We start from the raw sequence: 14,473 nt of genomic DNA, 5'->3' as shown, positions 1-14,473 counted from the left end.
AGGTCATAATAACCCATTTAGGAAAAATCCTTCTATCCCAAAGCAGAAACAGGAATGTAAACCCACTGCTTCAGGAAATTCACAACATCTGCAGCAATACCTGAACCACCTGCCTTAGAACTATCCACCATTCTTACCAAACAGGAGAAAGACTGTAAAACAAAAAAAACACACAAAAAAAACACCTAACCAACGCCTCTGGATGAATTTCCCAACGCTGGCGAGTCAAAACAGATCCACAAGCATGACGCAACTGCTCCACTGCACACTTACACATGTGTATATGCAGATGTCAATCCCATGACTTTCTGTTTACAGAGCCAAGAGGAATGTCGGCCAGTTTCCCTTCACAGCGAAAGAAAAAAGTGGATCTAGGCATTTCCTGGAACAACTCTCAGTCTGGAGCCACAGGGAGAGAAACAGGGAGAGAAACCATAAAAACAGAAGATCAGGAGGAAAGAAGAGTGGGGTTAACTCTGAACGCTAAGGAAAAATGTAAGTGATAACAGAGAAGCAGCTTAAGCTACGTCTCTAACAATTACTGTGCTTCAATTTAAACCCAGAACTAATTTTAAAAATAGTTTATTATTTTAGCTAGAAGAGAGCTGCCATAATCCAAGACATTAAAACATAACCCTGAGTAAATTTTGAAAAAAACATTTAAAAAATAATAATAATAAAAAATAATAATAATGCCCTCTACTGGCAGCAGCTGCTAGATTTTCAGGTGACATCAGTTCCTAAAGGAGAAATCACAGCAGATCTTTCTGCAGACTCACTTAGCTCAAGGCATGGTGTAGTTACCATAACAACGTTAAAGTAGATTTATTTATACAAGATTTATACAAGTGTTAAAAGCTTCAAAACCACAAACATCTCCTCCAATAGCATTGCTACGAATAAACTTCTTTAAGTTAGATGCATTTTGTTGACCAGAGTTCTTTTTATACAAATATTATATATTTATATATATATATATATATATATATATATATATATATAAATTCAGCTGTTTGGTGTTTATGATGTGAAAACTCAGGAAGTCCAAACCATAATTGTTTTACTATTAAAGATCAAAATTACCAAAAAATATATTATTTATATTAATAAGCTATTATATGATCTCTATTATGTATTTTTAGTCAACTACCAAGATTAAAATATCAATTAATGAATATTCTAGACATTGTTATATTTTTTTCTGGTAATAAATACTACAAACTTGAAAATTCAAACATTAAATATCAACAATGTTTTTGTTTTTTTTAAATTAGAACTATTCTTTGATGCACAAATGGTTCATAAAAACTCACATTTCCATTTCAGAACATGTTTTTTTTCATCTTCTATAGTCAAAGTTTGTTATATTTTATTAATGTCTTTATGCACATAGTTTTTCTTTTTATATATATATATGCATATTTTATCCAACCAATAAAAGAAATGTGTTTTAATACCAAAAAAGTCAACCTTCAAATAATTATGTTCAGTTAAGCACTCAATACTTGGTCAGGAATCCTTTTGCAGCCTTCAATCAGCCTGTGGCTCTGCTGAGGTGTTATGGAGCCCAGGATGCTTCGAAGTATTTTTTAAAAATCTGATTTGCTCAAATTCAGAATTAGTTCAGCTCTGAAAGAGTCCAGAACTCAACCTTAGTCAAGTAGCTCAAATAGAGCCTGTTCAAATATGGTGGGAATGGAGATTATATGTTCATTTTTAACATTTTTGAAGCCCATTCCCATCTTAAAACATCTTGTTTCAAGGAAAAAACAGATTACAAATCTTTTAAAGATTTTGATTTAAAGTTACAAGCAGAGCGGACAGCGACGAGGAGGCCATTCGTCCCAGGCTGTCTGTAATACAGCTTTGAACAAGTTTATTTTACTGGTATGCTCTGCATAAGAAACAAATGAGGTCAGACATACCAAACACAATGTTTCTCTGAGCAACATCAGTAATAAACTACGCACAATCCTCTTGCTGTCGCTGATGTTACGTAGTGAATACACTGAGCGATGCCTCAGATGACTTCTTCCTACTTCACTGTGATGTTTGCATTCCTCTATAAAGCCTTCATTATGTTTATTCCCTCCACATTCCTCCCATCTCTTCAAACAACGCAACATTTTTCCATCATTTTTTCCATCCAACATAAGGCCAAAGTTTTAACTGCAAGATGCATGAAACTGGAACGCCGGCATCGACCACACATCCACATAATGCAGCTGGAATTTGCTAAATCTCTATAGTTTATTGTAATTATTGATTATCTGAAAATATGCATGATCTGTAACAATGATCAGAAAATGCTTTCAACGTGGCACTGGTGTGATGTGGTATGATATGTCTGTAACGCTAAGCTAACTAGGCTAAGTGCCATTTTTAGCACAATCAAGTAACTATGTTACCTTGAGAAGCTAAGAATATGGCTTAAAAAAAATTGACTCCATAATTTAACGCCTTGAAATTGGGCGCCTGTCTCTTTAAGAAGCTCATGCTCTCTCTGAAACTCAACAGGAAGTCATCACAGCATCACTATAGGCCTGTCACAATAAATTTGCTGGACGATAAATTGTCCCAGAAGTCGCTGCGATAAAAGACAATAATATTGTTATTTTGAGAACGTTTTCAAGACATGTATTGATGGCGTAATAATAATGCTCATTATAAAAGATCAGTAAACTTTAAACTCTAATGAACATATAACTCTGGAAGTGGAAGACATTTTAAATACCCACCATAAATAAACAAAAACAGAAACAACAATGAAAATCAATCAAAAATCAAAGTCTCTGTAAACAAAACTGACCTTCCAAAAAAAAAAAGGAAAGAAAAAAAAAAGGAGGCTAGTTGAGACCAAAACACCAAACTGAAGACTTCTGTCATCCAGGCTTTGGTAGAAAGAAAGAACAAAATAATGCAAATGGAAATCATTGGGCTTGTTTTAACTTGCCGAGCGATTAATTGATTTATTGCATATTGTGACAGGCCTGTAAAGGCCGTGTTTTTATTTCTTGTGCAAACTTCAGACAGGAAACCCAGCCTCTCTCCTCCTCCAGTCACTGAATCTCCTGCCCTGGTTCCCTCCTACAGAGTAAATCCTTCTCCTCTGTTTTGTGGCTTTTTTCTGCGGATCCCACTCGCTCCATTACAGGCTGCTCCGGGTCCAGGAAGAGGAGGGGAGTCGCTCCGGAGCGCTCCGAATTCCTCCTCACATCTGGAAACCATCTCTCCCCCCCTCCACTCTGCCCCGCCCTGCTCCTCCAGCACCTCGTTCATTTGCCAATCTCTCTCCTGTCTTCCCTGTTGCTCTCCGCTGTATAATGTAAGTAGCCCTGTAATCATACTCTGCCTCCCCAAAAGCCGGCCGCGCTGGGTGGCGTGAGAGGGGAGAGATGGAACCGCGCACGGAGAGGACCAACATCTACGCTGCTTTCCCCTCCATTTTGGATTCCAGCTGAGCTTTATGAGCTGATAAAAAAAAAAAAAAGAGAAGAGAAAAACCCAGAACTCTTCTCTTCACCTCAAACCCGCTGTGTGTGTTAAAGCAACAGGAGACCCGCAAGCAATTGATGCAAAGAGTGTGACTGAATTATGACCTGTGAGAGCCGTCAAACCGAGGCTGTAAAGTCTCAGCACACCTTCTAATCTTACGTTTAGCAACAACACTTTGCTGTTTTTATATTTATTGTACTTTAGTCTATTTTATTGGCATTTTTTTGTGAGATAAACACAAAATAGCGTTTAATCGCGAACAGGAAGAAAGGAGGCCCAGTCAAAGTCCAAATTAAGAAACCGTGGCGAGACTTGGAAAAACAGTAACAACCGAAACTTTCCAACCCAATCTGATTGAGATCGAGTTATTCTGCGAGAAGAATTTGCAAATTTGTCCAAAATGGAGGCGTGTCGCAGCAGCATCAGCAACAACGACATTTGGTCCTGCAAAGCAACAACATGGCAGAATGTATGCTAGTGTATGAAAAAAAAAAACATGATAAAACCATTCACAGTTTGTGATTTTAATCTGATATAATAGAAAAAGTTCAGAGGGTATGAATACTTTTGCAAGGCACTTGACATTTTTACTTGGGGTCTCTGGACAATATGCTGAATGAGAATTAGTCCTACCGAAGGCTACGTCTGTGATAAAATAGACAATCAGTCTAAATACTGATGAGCAAAAAAACAAAATTTGTTTGTCTCACATTTCAGAATCAATGATGAAACAGCAGACTGAGCCCAACACAGCAGGCAGATTAAAGCCAGTGTTACCTGCTCCAGCGCGATCTCTGCCGGCGCTGTCAGAACTCGTGTTTCAATTTGACACACTTCCTGAACGTACATGCCGAGGTCACAAATTACGTCACAATCGCAGTTTCCGATGACTAACATCGCTTTTTACTCATCTTTCATGCAGCACTTGAGAATATTCAAAACGAATGTTTGATGTTTACAGATGTTTGACTTATGAATCACCCAGGAATACAAAGGAATTAGGGTTGAGTCTACATCACAGACAACTTAGCAGAAAAAAGAAAAAACTATTTTAAAGTGAATCTAAAGAACTTTGTTAACAGCAGCCAACATTTATTGCCATTACTTTTAATAAAGGTACAAAAATGCATAATACTAATATTAGTTGAAATCCTTGCATATGTCAGCATTGTGTGGAATAAATCTTTCAACCCTTTAAAGAACATCTACAAGATGGGCTAGCATCCATCATTTTTTGTGTGATCAAGTCGCCGTAGAACTAGTTCCAGAAGGTCAACCTCAACATCCCTCTCAGCAGTGACATTTCCAGCTTATTCTGGGTATTCCTAAGTTGTTTCCATGTTAGATGGGAAATATATTCCATCCAGCAAATTCTGGGTCTGCCCCAGGGTCTCCTCTCTGAGGAATGAGCTCAAAAATCTCCCCTCCACAAATGGAGCCATCGAGGAGGCAAATTGATCATTTTCTAAGTAAACAAACTTACACAAGAACAATTAAGAGAGACTAATTAACCCAAAAGCTGTGTTTTTGGACCGCGGGAAGCCAAAGTACCTTGTGACGACCCACGTATGCATAGAGAAAACATGCAAACTATTGTTTCTGTGACCAACCAGCCATAGGATTCAAAGCACAAACAAGACTCAGAAATAATTTCCACCGACAAGCATAAGAAGGTAACATATAGGATGGAAATCTGAAGCATTTGCTTGGCTGAAAACAGGACAGCTACACTGCGTTTGTCCGCTGTCGTCTTGAAGAGAAAGGCATGTGGAGACTTCCAACATAGACAATTTACATAGTACTGAAGTCAAAGCTGCACCACATCTCTTGTTGTCCCACACTGCTCACTTCACTTCTAGAAACTTACATCTTTGAGGGAGATGATCATCAAGGCAGCTTGTTTGAAAGAGACTCTAGTAACTTGAATTCCTCCTTCTTGATGCTCCTCAACCTAAAGAGTCCACCTTTGTCCTGGTTGAGAACCACAACCTCAGACTTCAAGCCCCATTGAGAACCACTACAGTGCCTGCTGACGGTCTTGGCTTGAAGAACCCAACAGAACCACAGACGAAACTCTTGAGGTTATCGAATCAGACACCCTCTTCTGAACAACAACGCCCTGAGCTCCTGTCCATGAACACCATAAACCCGTAGGAGACAAGGTGTTATGGGGGAATCAAACATGTCCACCACTATCTAAAGCAGCTAAGCAGACTTTGGGAATCTTCAAAAAGATATGACACAAGATTTGAGAGAGGTACTCTATTCTTCAGTTGGTCATCTATCCTCCTCCAGGTTGGATTCTACATCGTCTCAAATTGAAACAATGCTGAGCTAATGGTCTGTCTTCCTCTGCCATAAAACCAACAACAGCATGGAAACATGAGAAGCTCTGTTTGGACAGTCATTGGTAAGAGATAACTATAGCTTTACAGACCATCAAGGAAGCAGGAACAAGTGAAAGGATGTCCATTATTAAGGAGTTATCACTGAGTCAGTTCCTGACTGAGGCACAGACTGTGGACTCACTGCTGACACATGACCTGACCAGGCCTCTAAGCACCCCTGTCCCCACTGAGACCAGTCAAAATCCATCCCTTCCCAATGACTAACACCGCATAATTATTTACCAGCCCGTCCCTGTTACTTACTGCACAAAGAAGCCCAGCAATCACATCGTACATGATGAGGTCATCGGCCGTTTTTCCCCAGTCCCGCTGTCACACAGAAAGCGTGACGTTGTCCAGAACCAGCCGGTGTCTCCGCTCGGGATTACAGCGGTTCTCACACTGTGAAAGATAACTGTTTAATCTGAACCGTCCTTGACCCGCCTCCAGCAAACACAGAGCTCAAACACACACACACACACACACACACACACACACACACACACACACACACACACACACACACACACACACACACACACACACACACACACACAGAGTCACGCTGGAAAGTGAGCGACTGCGTGATCTCGCAGGTCTGACATCACAGCAGAGCAGCATGAGGCCCGACCACCGAGGATAGACGTGTTCATTCAATTAAATGATCATGTTACTGTTATTAAGCATACCATTTATTTATTTAATCATGTAACGGACAAACAAGGTTTAAAAGAGGAGAAAGTTGGTTAATTTTTCTGTCAAACGTTGACAGAAATATACAGTCGCTCTTTATGACTCTTGCTGGTCAGATTAAAAGTACTTTTTGAAAACATCAACCTTTAAGCAGGTATTAAGTGCACTTTTCATTGAGCCAACAGTTTTGTTTTTTCAAAATATAGGTTTTCTCATGTAATATTCTAATTTTAATTGTTGCGTTTTCATTAGTCGTTATAAGAAGATCGTCATGTTTAAGAGGAATTAAGGTGTTCAGACATCAGTTTTTTCCTAATGAATCTGTATAATGTTTCACTTGGTGAAGGAGTCGCCTAAATAAATAGACTTTTCAATAATATTCTACTTTATGGAAAGGGTTTCTATTTCTAGACTAGCCAAACCTCAAAAGTTGATAAAAGTGGAGCAGAAAAGAGGAGACAGAGGTGTTCACACCTGACAGTTTTAACCAATCAGTGACGTCACATTTTAGAGCAGGATTATCAAAAATAAGCTTTTTTTTTTTCTACGCTTAACAAGCTGTAAAGTGTGTTTATATTTGTTCCAAACCAACTGGGTTGTATGATGTGTTGCGTTGACTCAGCTCAGCCTTTAATGCACACTGTACGTTAATGGCTTTAGATATGCTCAGCGTTTATGTTTATAAGATCGTCTAAAGCACATTTAGTTTTTTTTTACCTGTATGAACACAAGTCGTTTACTCTTTGTGATGCGTCAAAACAAAATCCAGTCCAGCAAAGCTGCCTTCATAAACTAAATCATAAATGGAGTCCACCTGTTTGTAAACTAGTCTAAAGATGAATCTGTGAAATTTATCAGAGGACAAATGGGGTTCATGAAAACCAAGGATCGCAGCAGACAAGAAGCCCGTTTACGTTTCGCCACAACCCGAGTCGGGGAGAAGAGGAAGCCTCTTCGCCTACAATGTGTGACGTTCGTGAAACAAGGTGGTGGCTGAATCATGCTGTGGAGCGTTTGTTCTTCAGCGAGGACAGCTGAAGCTCTCAGACCTGATGGGAACAGGGAGGGAGCCAAGTGCTGAAAAAGAAAAACCTGCTGCAGCAGCCAGAAACTTGAGATACACACCCAAAACAGCTAAAAGCAATTAAAGGACTCTGACACAGATTCTACCCATTAAATGTGACTGAGCTGGAGCTTTTCCTGCAAAGAGACTTGGGCAGAACTTTCATTGTCTACAAATGGAAAAGCAGACACGAGCTAGGCTACGGCGAAACAGCTGGAACTGCAGCAAAATGTGGTTTTAAAAACTCTAACTTTCCATTTTCATACACATACATTTACTTTTTGCTGAGCCGAAACCCTAACAAAAAACAAAAACAGTTCGTATTCATAACGAGGTAAAATCCTGGAAAAAGTTCAGTGGGGCATGAGAACTTTTACAAGGTGAAATAATATGAAACATATGGAAACAACTTGCAACATTTCTTAAAAGATAAAAAGAAAAATAAAGTATTCTACTACATGTTTGAATGTTGCTAAAAGTTTGAGCCAAACAGCAAAAACAAGCGTCTCCCCATCCAACCAGAGTCCACAGACAACAGCAAGATGACAGCGATGGGTTTTTTATCAAACACATGGATCGATTTATTTCCAATCAACCGTCACCCAGCCAGCCAGCCAGCCAGCCAGCAGTCCGCTCGGTGAACACCAAACGCGGCTGAAAAGCGCGGATACTCACGGTGTGTGGTGAATCTCAAACGGCCTCAGAGTGAAGTCATCCCGCAGAGACTGCAACCAAGACATCAGCGCGGTTAGTGGGCCGATGATTGGATTATTTGGCTCGGTCCTGCGCTGGCGTCCCTCCGCTCCGCGCTGCTGCGTTCAGGACCGCCCCGGAAATTCCTCAATCTCCGTGTCACTTCGGAGATGGGAGAAGTTTCTGTTGCTGTTGTTGTCGTTGAAGGAAACGGGTGTCGGGACTTTTGACGTTAGTTAGCGTGATAGAGAAACACTTTATCGTGAAGGCTAAGTTGGCATAAAAATATGCTAACTTAGAAATAGGCTACTCAAATTTGCTAAGGAAAAAAACACACACAACGAAAATGACAGTTTCTGTAGTTTAAAACAATTTAACTTTTTTTTTTTTTAACCCTGCCCTTATTTGAATAAGTGCTTTTTAAAATGGTTTTTAATATTTTTATAGTGGTGAGCATGGGGACATTTTTAATCATGTTATATATAACATAAAAATAATATTTATTTTTTATTGTGTGTAAAGTTTCCTGTCTGGCAAGAAAGCTGACTCAGCTCAAAGTGACAAAATCTACCTAACGGTATAAATAAAGTTGATTGATTTGATTGACCATTTTTCTTGGGTTACTTGTGATCAAAATATTGAATGTTAACCATCTTTCAAAAGTATATTATAAAGAAACTGTAAAACGCAACAAGTCTGAACTCCATTTAAGAAACTTGGACGTCACCAAGCAACTTCAAATTGAGTATCTGATGTTTTTCCAGCACATTTGACATGTAGTAAAAGTCGCAGTATTAAAATGTTGCACTATTTACCAGCAATTCTGATGGTTTGTATCTCATCAAGCCAGGGTCACACAGAGTGCTGTTACAGGCTCTAATTATTCATGTAAATGCTTAATGTACAAACATGTAAAATAGAGAGATACACTGCAAAAACACAAAGTCTTACCAAGTAAGATTTTCTGGTGTAAATATATTAATATGCTTGAAATAAGAGAAAACTAAGTTACAAGTCATGTCTTAGGAAAAGAGCTTGAATAAAGTCAATAATTTCTGAATATTGATGGAAAAAGTCCCAGTTCCATTAGTAGATTATTTCAATCATAACATGTGAAAAATGTCTTGTTAGTGGAATAATCTGCCAGTGGAGATGATGCTTTTTCATCAATATCAATTAGGAAATATTGACTTAAAACAAGCTAACTTGTGAAAAGTAACTTGTAAGTTGATTTTGTCTTACTTCAAATGGACTAAGACAATTGCGCCACAACAATTAGCAAACCCCACCTGTTTTCGTGGTGAGACATCATTTTTTAAACAGCTGTGGTCCAAATTCTAACCTATGACCTTATATGGAAGTTGGTCTCTGCTTTGTGCAGCCTCAGGTCAACCCTGGTGGTGTTTTACTAAATGACCGATAATCCTAACTCCGTTCTAAACAAGTCTGTCAGAATAGACGAAGAGGAGGGAAAAATTGTTTAAAACTCTCATTAGCAACCAGAATTAGTTTTCTATTGTTTATTTGCGTTTCCTCCCCCTCGCTCACTCCTCCTCACCTCCATCCCACAGATCAGCAGATATTTGTGGACGACGCGTGGGCTGACAGCCGCTGTGACAATTAATTAGACATGAGTCTAAAGCTTTGGAAGTGTTTTTTTTAATTTTTTTTATTAAAGTACAGGAAATAGGGAAGTGGATGCAGAAGGAAGGGCCAGTCATAAGAGAACCACACTGTAAAACAAATGTACGTCAGTCACTTACCGTCACTTTCCTTATTTAGATTACAACCAGACCGTGTATAAAGGTTTAAAAACATATTTATAATTATTTTTCCAATAAGTTCTTAAACTGTTTGGTTTTTTTTAGAACTTTTTGAGTATAAATGATGAATGTGTGCAACGATTTCATAATGTAAACTGAATAAAAAGACACATACACATTTTTTTCTCCGTCTGAAGTAAAATCAGACCAAACATCTCTTGTTTTAATTAGAATTACCAAAAGTATTTCTATTTGCCAAATGTCACAATAATGAGAGAGAGAGAGAAATATGTTAGCGATTTCTTTATTAATGTTTTCAAAAATAACACATTTCCATACATTACCTCAGTATTTAGTAGTATTTCCTTTGAACTTCATAGGTCAAACCTTTTCCTGCTTTACCGAACAGTCCGAGCTCATTTGAGCGCATCCAGAACAAAATACCCGCGGGGCATGTTTCCCTGGCTCCTCAGTGGCCGTTTTTCCGAGACGGCACGTGAACGCACCTTAAAAACCCAAAGCAGAGAACGCCACCCAGCCATCAGACTTTAGATGAGATAAAGGAGCAATGTCCTCTGTAAGCGGTCTAACAACAAACATCTAGGAACGGAATCAGGTCTGAGCAGCAGCAACAAGCCTGCTGGCCTGCTGTGCTTAGCTTTTTAAGAGAGGAGGACTAGCAGACATGTTTATAAGAAGTAGATAAAGTATGTCCAGAACTGATCATCTGTGTATTACACGTGTCTGGGTGTGGATTAGAAAGCTTTTGTTGTCACGACCTTTTAATATCTGCTCTCTGTTCTGAAGAAAAAAAAAAAAAAAAAAAAGAAAACCCCGAACTCAGAGTTCAGCGTTTGAGCTGCAGTGAAATGGCTCAACACTGACACCTAGTGTTGTTTTCGTCTTTCTTTCAGGATTTCGGTTGAAAAGGCTCGAATATAAAATCACATAAACTTATTCATGCAGGTCCTTCTCAAAAAATTAGCATATTGTGATAAGTTCATTATTTTCCATAATGTAATGATAAAAATTTAACTGTTATATATTTTAGATTCATTGCACACCAACTGAAATATTTCAGGCCTTTTATTGTTTTAATACTGATGATTTTGGCATACAGCTCATGAAAACCCAAAATCCCTGTCTCAAATAATTTGCATATTTTATCCGACCAATAAAAGAAATGTGTTTTAATACCAAAAAAGTCAACCTTCAAATAATTATGTTCAGTTATGCACTCAATACTTGGTCAGGAATCCTTTTGCAGCCTTCAATGTGGCATGGAGGCCATCAGCCTGTGGCTCTGCTGAGGTGTTATGGAGCCCAGGATGCTACGATGGCCTTAAGCTCATCCAGAGTTTTGGGTCTTGCGTCTCTCAACTTTTTCATCACAATATCCCACAAATTCTCTATGGGGTTCAGGTCAGGAGAATTGGCAGGCCAATTGAGCACAGTAATACCATGGTCAGTAATACCATGGTCAGTAATACCATGGTCAGTAATACCATGGTCAGTATTACCAGTGGTTTTCTCACTGTGAGCAGGTGCCAGGTTGTGCTGAAAAATGAAATCTTCATCTCCATAAAGCTTTTCAGCAGATGGAAGCATGAAGTGCTCCAAAACCTCCTGATAGCTGCTGCATTGACCTGCCCTTGATAAAACACAGTGGACCAACACCAGCAGCTGACATGGCTCCTCAGACCATCACTGGCTGTGGGTACTTGACACTGGACTTCTGGCCTTTTGGCATTTCCTTCTCTCCAGTCTTCCTCCAGATTCTGGCACCTTGATTTCCGAATGACATGCAAAATTTGCTTTCATCCGAAAAAAGTACTTTGGACCACTGAGCAACAGTCCAGTGCTGCTTCTCTCTAGCCCAGGTCAGATGCTTCTGCTGTTGTTTCTGGTTCAAAAGTGGCTTGACCTTTGACCTGGGGAATGCGGCACCTGTAGCCCATTTCCTGCACACGCCTGAGCACAGTGGCTCTGGATGTTTCTACTCCTGACTCAGTCCACTGCTTCCCCCAAGGTCTGGAATCGGCCCTTCTCCATCATCTTCCTCAGGGTCTGGTCACCTCTTCTGGTTGTGCAGCGTTTTCTGCCACACTTTTTCCTTCCCACTGAGGTGTCTTGACACAGCACTCTGGGAACAGCCTATTGGTTCAGAAATGTCTTTCTGTGTTTTACTCTCTTGCTTGAGGACGTCAATGATGGCCTTCTGGACAGCAGTCAGGTCAGCAGTCTTACCCATGATTGTGGTTTTGAGTAATGAACCAGGCTGGGAGTTTTTAAAACCCTCAGGAATCTTTTGCAGGTGTTTAGTTACTTTGTTGATTCAGATGTTCAGGTTAACTGCTCGTTCAGAGAACCTTTTCATGATATGCTAATTTTTTGAGACAGGGATTTTGGGTTTTCATGAGCTGTATGCCAAAATCATCAGTATTAAAACAATAAAAGACCTGAAATATTTCAGTTGGTGTGCAATGAATCTAAAATATATGAAGGTTTAATTTTTATCATTACATTATGGAAAATAATGAACTTTATCACAATATGCAAATTTTTTGAGAAGGACCTGTATATTGCAAACTTAAAAAAGGTGCATAATTGTATACATTTTGATAACTTTAGATGTTCTTTAAAGCTGGCTATTGTGCGCTATATAGCTGTGGGATTTCTCGTGTCAACCCATTCCTGAACCAAACGTAACACCAGACATGGACTTGTCTGTTCCTCAGTGGTTTGGTTCATATCAGATAGTAAATGTTGAAGTAAATGTTGCATTTTGTTTGGAAGTCAAGGTCAAAGAGGATGGAAAATGATTGGAGAGCCTCAAAACTCAACTTGCTTGAGATCCAGTGACGTTTTCCATGAGCAGTGATGGTTTAAGGAGATGCTGATTTCATTTTCCAGGTGGACTTCATACCCACACAGCCAAACGTACCTGCTTTAATGCCCACGGTATCACAGTGCACCGGTGGCCAGCGAACTGGACTCACTGACGTAATGAAGCTTTTCAATAATGCTTACATTTTATTGAGTTGGACTTGCACAGATGTTCGAGAGGGTGCTAATAAATCAGCCCCCATTTGCTTTATTTTGGGAGACCTGAGACCTTATTTACCACCAAATGGTCTGAGTGACTTTGTTGCTACTTTGAGCAACTTTTCAGACAAAAAAAAAAAATCTGAATTGGCAGATAGGACTTTGTAAAAATCAGCAATTGGCCAGAAAACTACAATCGGTGCACCCATAGCACCAATTCCTCTCATTTTTGTAATTTTAGCCTATTTCTGGTCATTTCCAGTCTTTGATATGCTCTGTAACCTCCACCCATGTGAACCCAGAACGAGAAAGCGTAAACAGAATGTTGTTTCTCTGAGGGATTTTGTTTCAGGCCCTTTACATCACGCTAAGTCCAAACACCTTCAGCAGAAGCTGGTCATGGATCTCTGTGGCTGTGATGTAACAGTTCTGCACAGTTTGAACCCTCCAGGATTTCCTGCCAATATTCTTTGAAAATAATCCCAAATTCAGTCAGGGTGGATGGGGAGGCGATAGGGAGACTCTTTCAGTCTCTGACCGGGTGAGTCTGTTGATTTTCTCCAGATGTAAAGTGCAAAACTGCAGCAAAACAGTTCAAAGATGGTTTCATCAGATCATATCATTCAATTCCCCCAAAGGTCTGAGAATCCTTTCGATGTTTTTCCAAGCCACTGATGTTTCTTTAGCCAGAGCCATTTTCTTAAAGGGGCAATATTATGTAAAACTGATGTTTTTGAGCTTTACATCATGTTATAGCGTTATTCTCTAATCAAAAACATACCTGGAGTGTCGCTTTCAATCTTTCATGCATGTTTGAGATATTCTTTAATCACCATGGCAACCATTCAGCTGTGTATAACGCCTAGTTGGACCTAGCTCCGCCTTCAAGGACGAAGCTCCTCCTCAGAGCTGCATGCTTCTGAGCTTCCACCTCACAGAGCAGACTCCACTCAACTCCTTCAGACTAGCCAGAAGCAATTAGCAAACACCTGGTGGATCTACACATCTACTGAGCTCATTATGTGAGCTACTTCCCAGAGCAACACTGGTAAAAACGTTGTTAAAGGGTTAATAGAGGAGCCATGTTGTGATGACTTCCTGAAGGCGGAGTTTCAGAAAGAGCAGGAGTTTCTTAAAGAGACAGAAGCCCAATTTCAACACTATAAATTTCAAAGTCAAATTTCTTTTAAGCCATATTTCATATATAGAATTTTTATAACATAAAACATAGTTGGTTGTGCTGAAAATAGCACTTTGTGGCAGGAAAATGCATAATATTGCTCTTTTAAAACACAGAAACAGCAAAATAAGCAAAAGAAACGGGAGGCAACAGA

The 14,473-nt window shown here is 39.4% G+C and overlaps 1 protein-coding gene across 4 annotated transcripts in view; it reads right to left on the bottom strand.

Moving 5' to 3' along the window:
• The window catches only part of LOC103471072 (uncharacterized), a 56,993-nt gene extending 48,529 nt beyond the window's left edge, over window positions 1–8,464 (bottom strand). For 2 of the 4 annotated variants that reach the window (XM_081612063.1, XM_081612064.1), the window contains exon 1: window positions 8,314–8,464. In XM_081612063.1, the coding sequence (XP_081468189.1) occupies window positions 8,314–8,378 (65 nt within the window). In that variant the 5' untranslated portion in view covers window positions 8,379–8,464. Of the gene's footprint in view, window positions 1–6,146; window positions 6,195–8,313 lie in introns of those variants that run through there. The other 2 variants (XM_081612065.1, XM_081612061.1) reach the window with 2 other exon arrangements.
• Between the last annotated feature and the right edge of the window lie 6,009 nt (window positions 8,465–14,473).

This window comes from Poecilia reticulata, chromosome 10, assembly GCF_904066995.2.
Source record: "Poecilia reticulata chromosome 10, P_reticulata-male-v2, whole genome shotgun sequence".
Taxonomy (NCBI): Eukaryota; Metazoa; Chordata; class Actinopteri; order Cyprinodontiformes; family Poeciliidae; genus Poecilia; species Poecilia reticulata.
The sequence above is the reverse complement of the archived record's forward strand: the minus strand, read 5'-3'. Positions and strand labels throughout refer to the sequence as shown.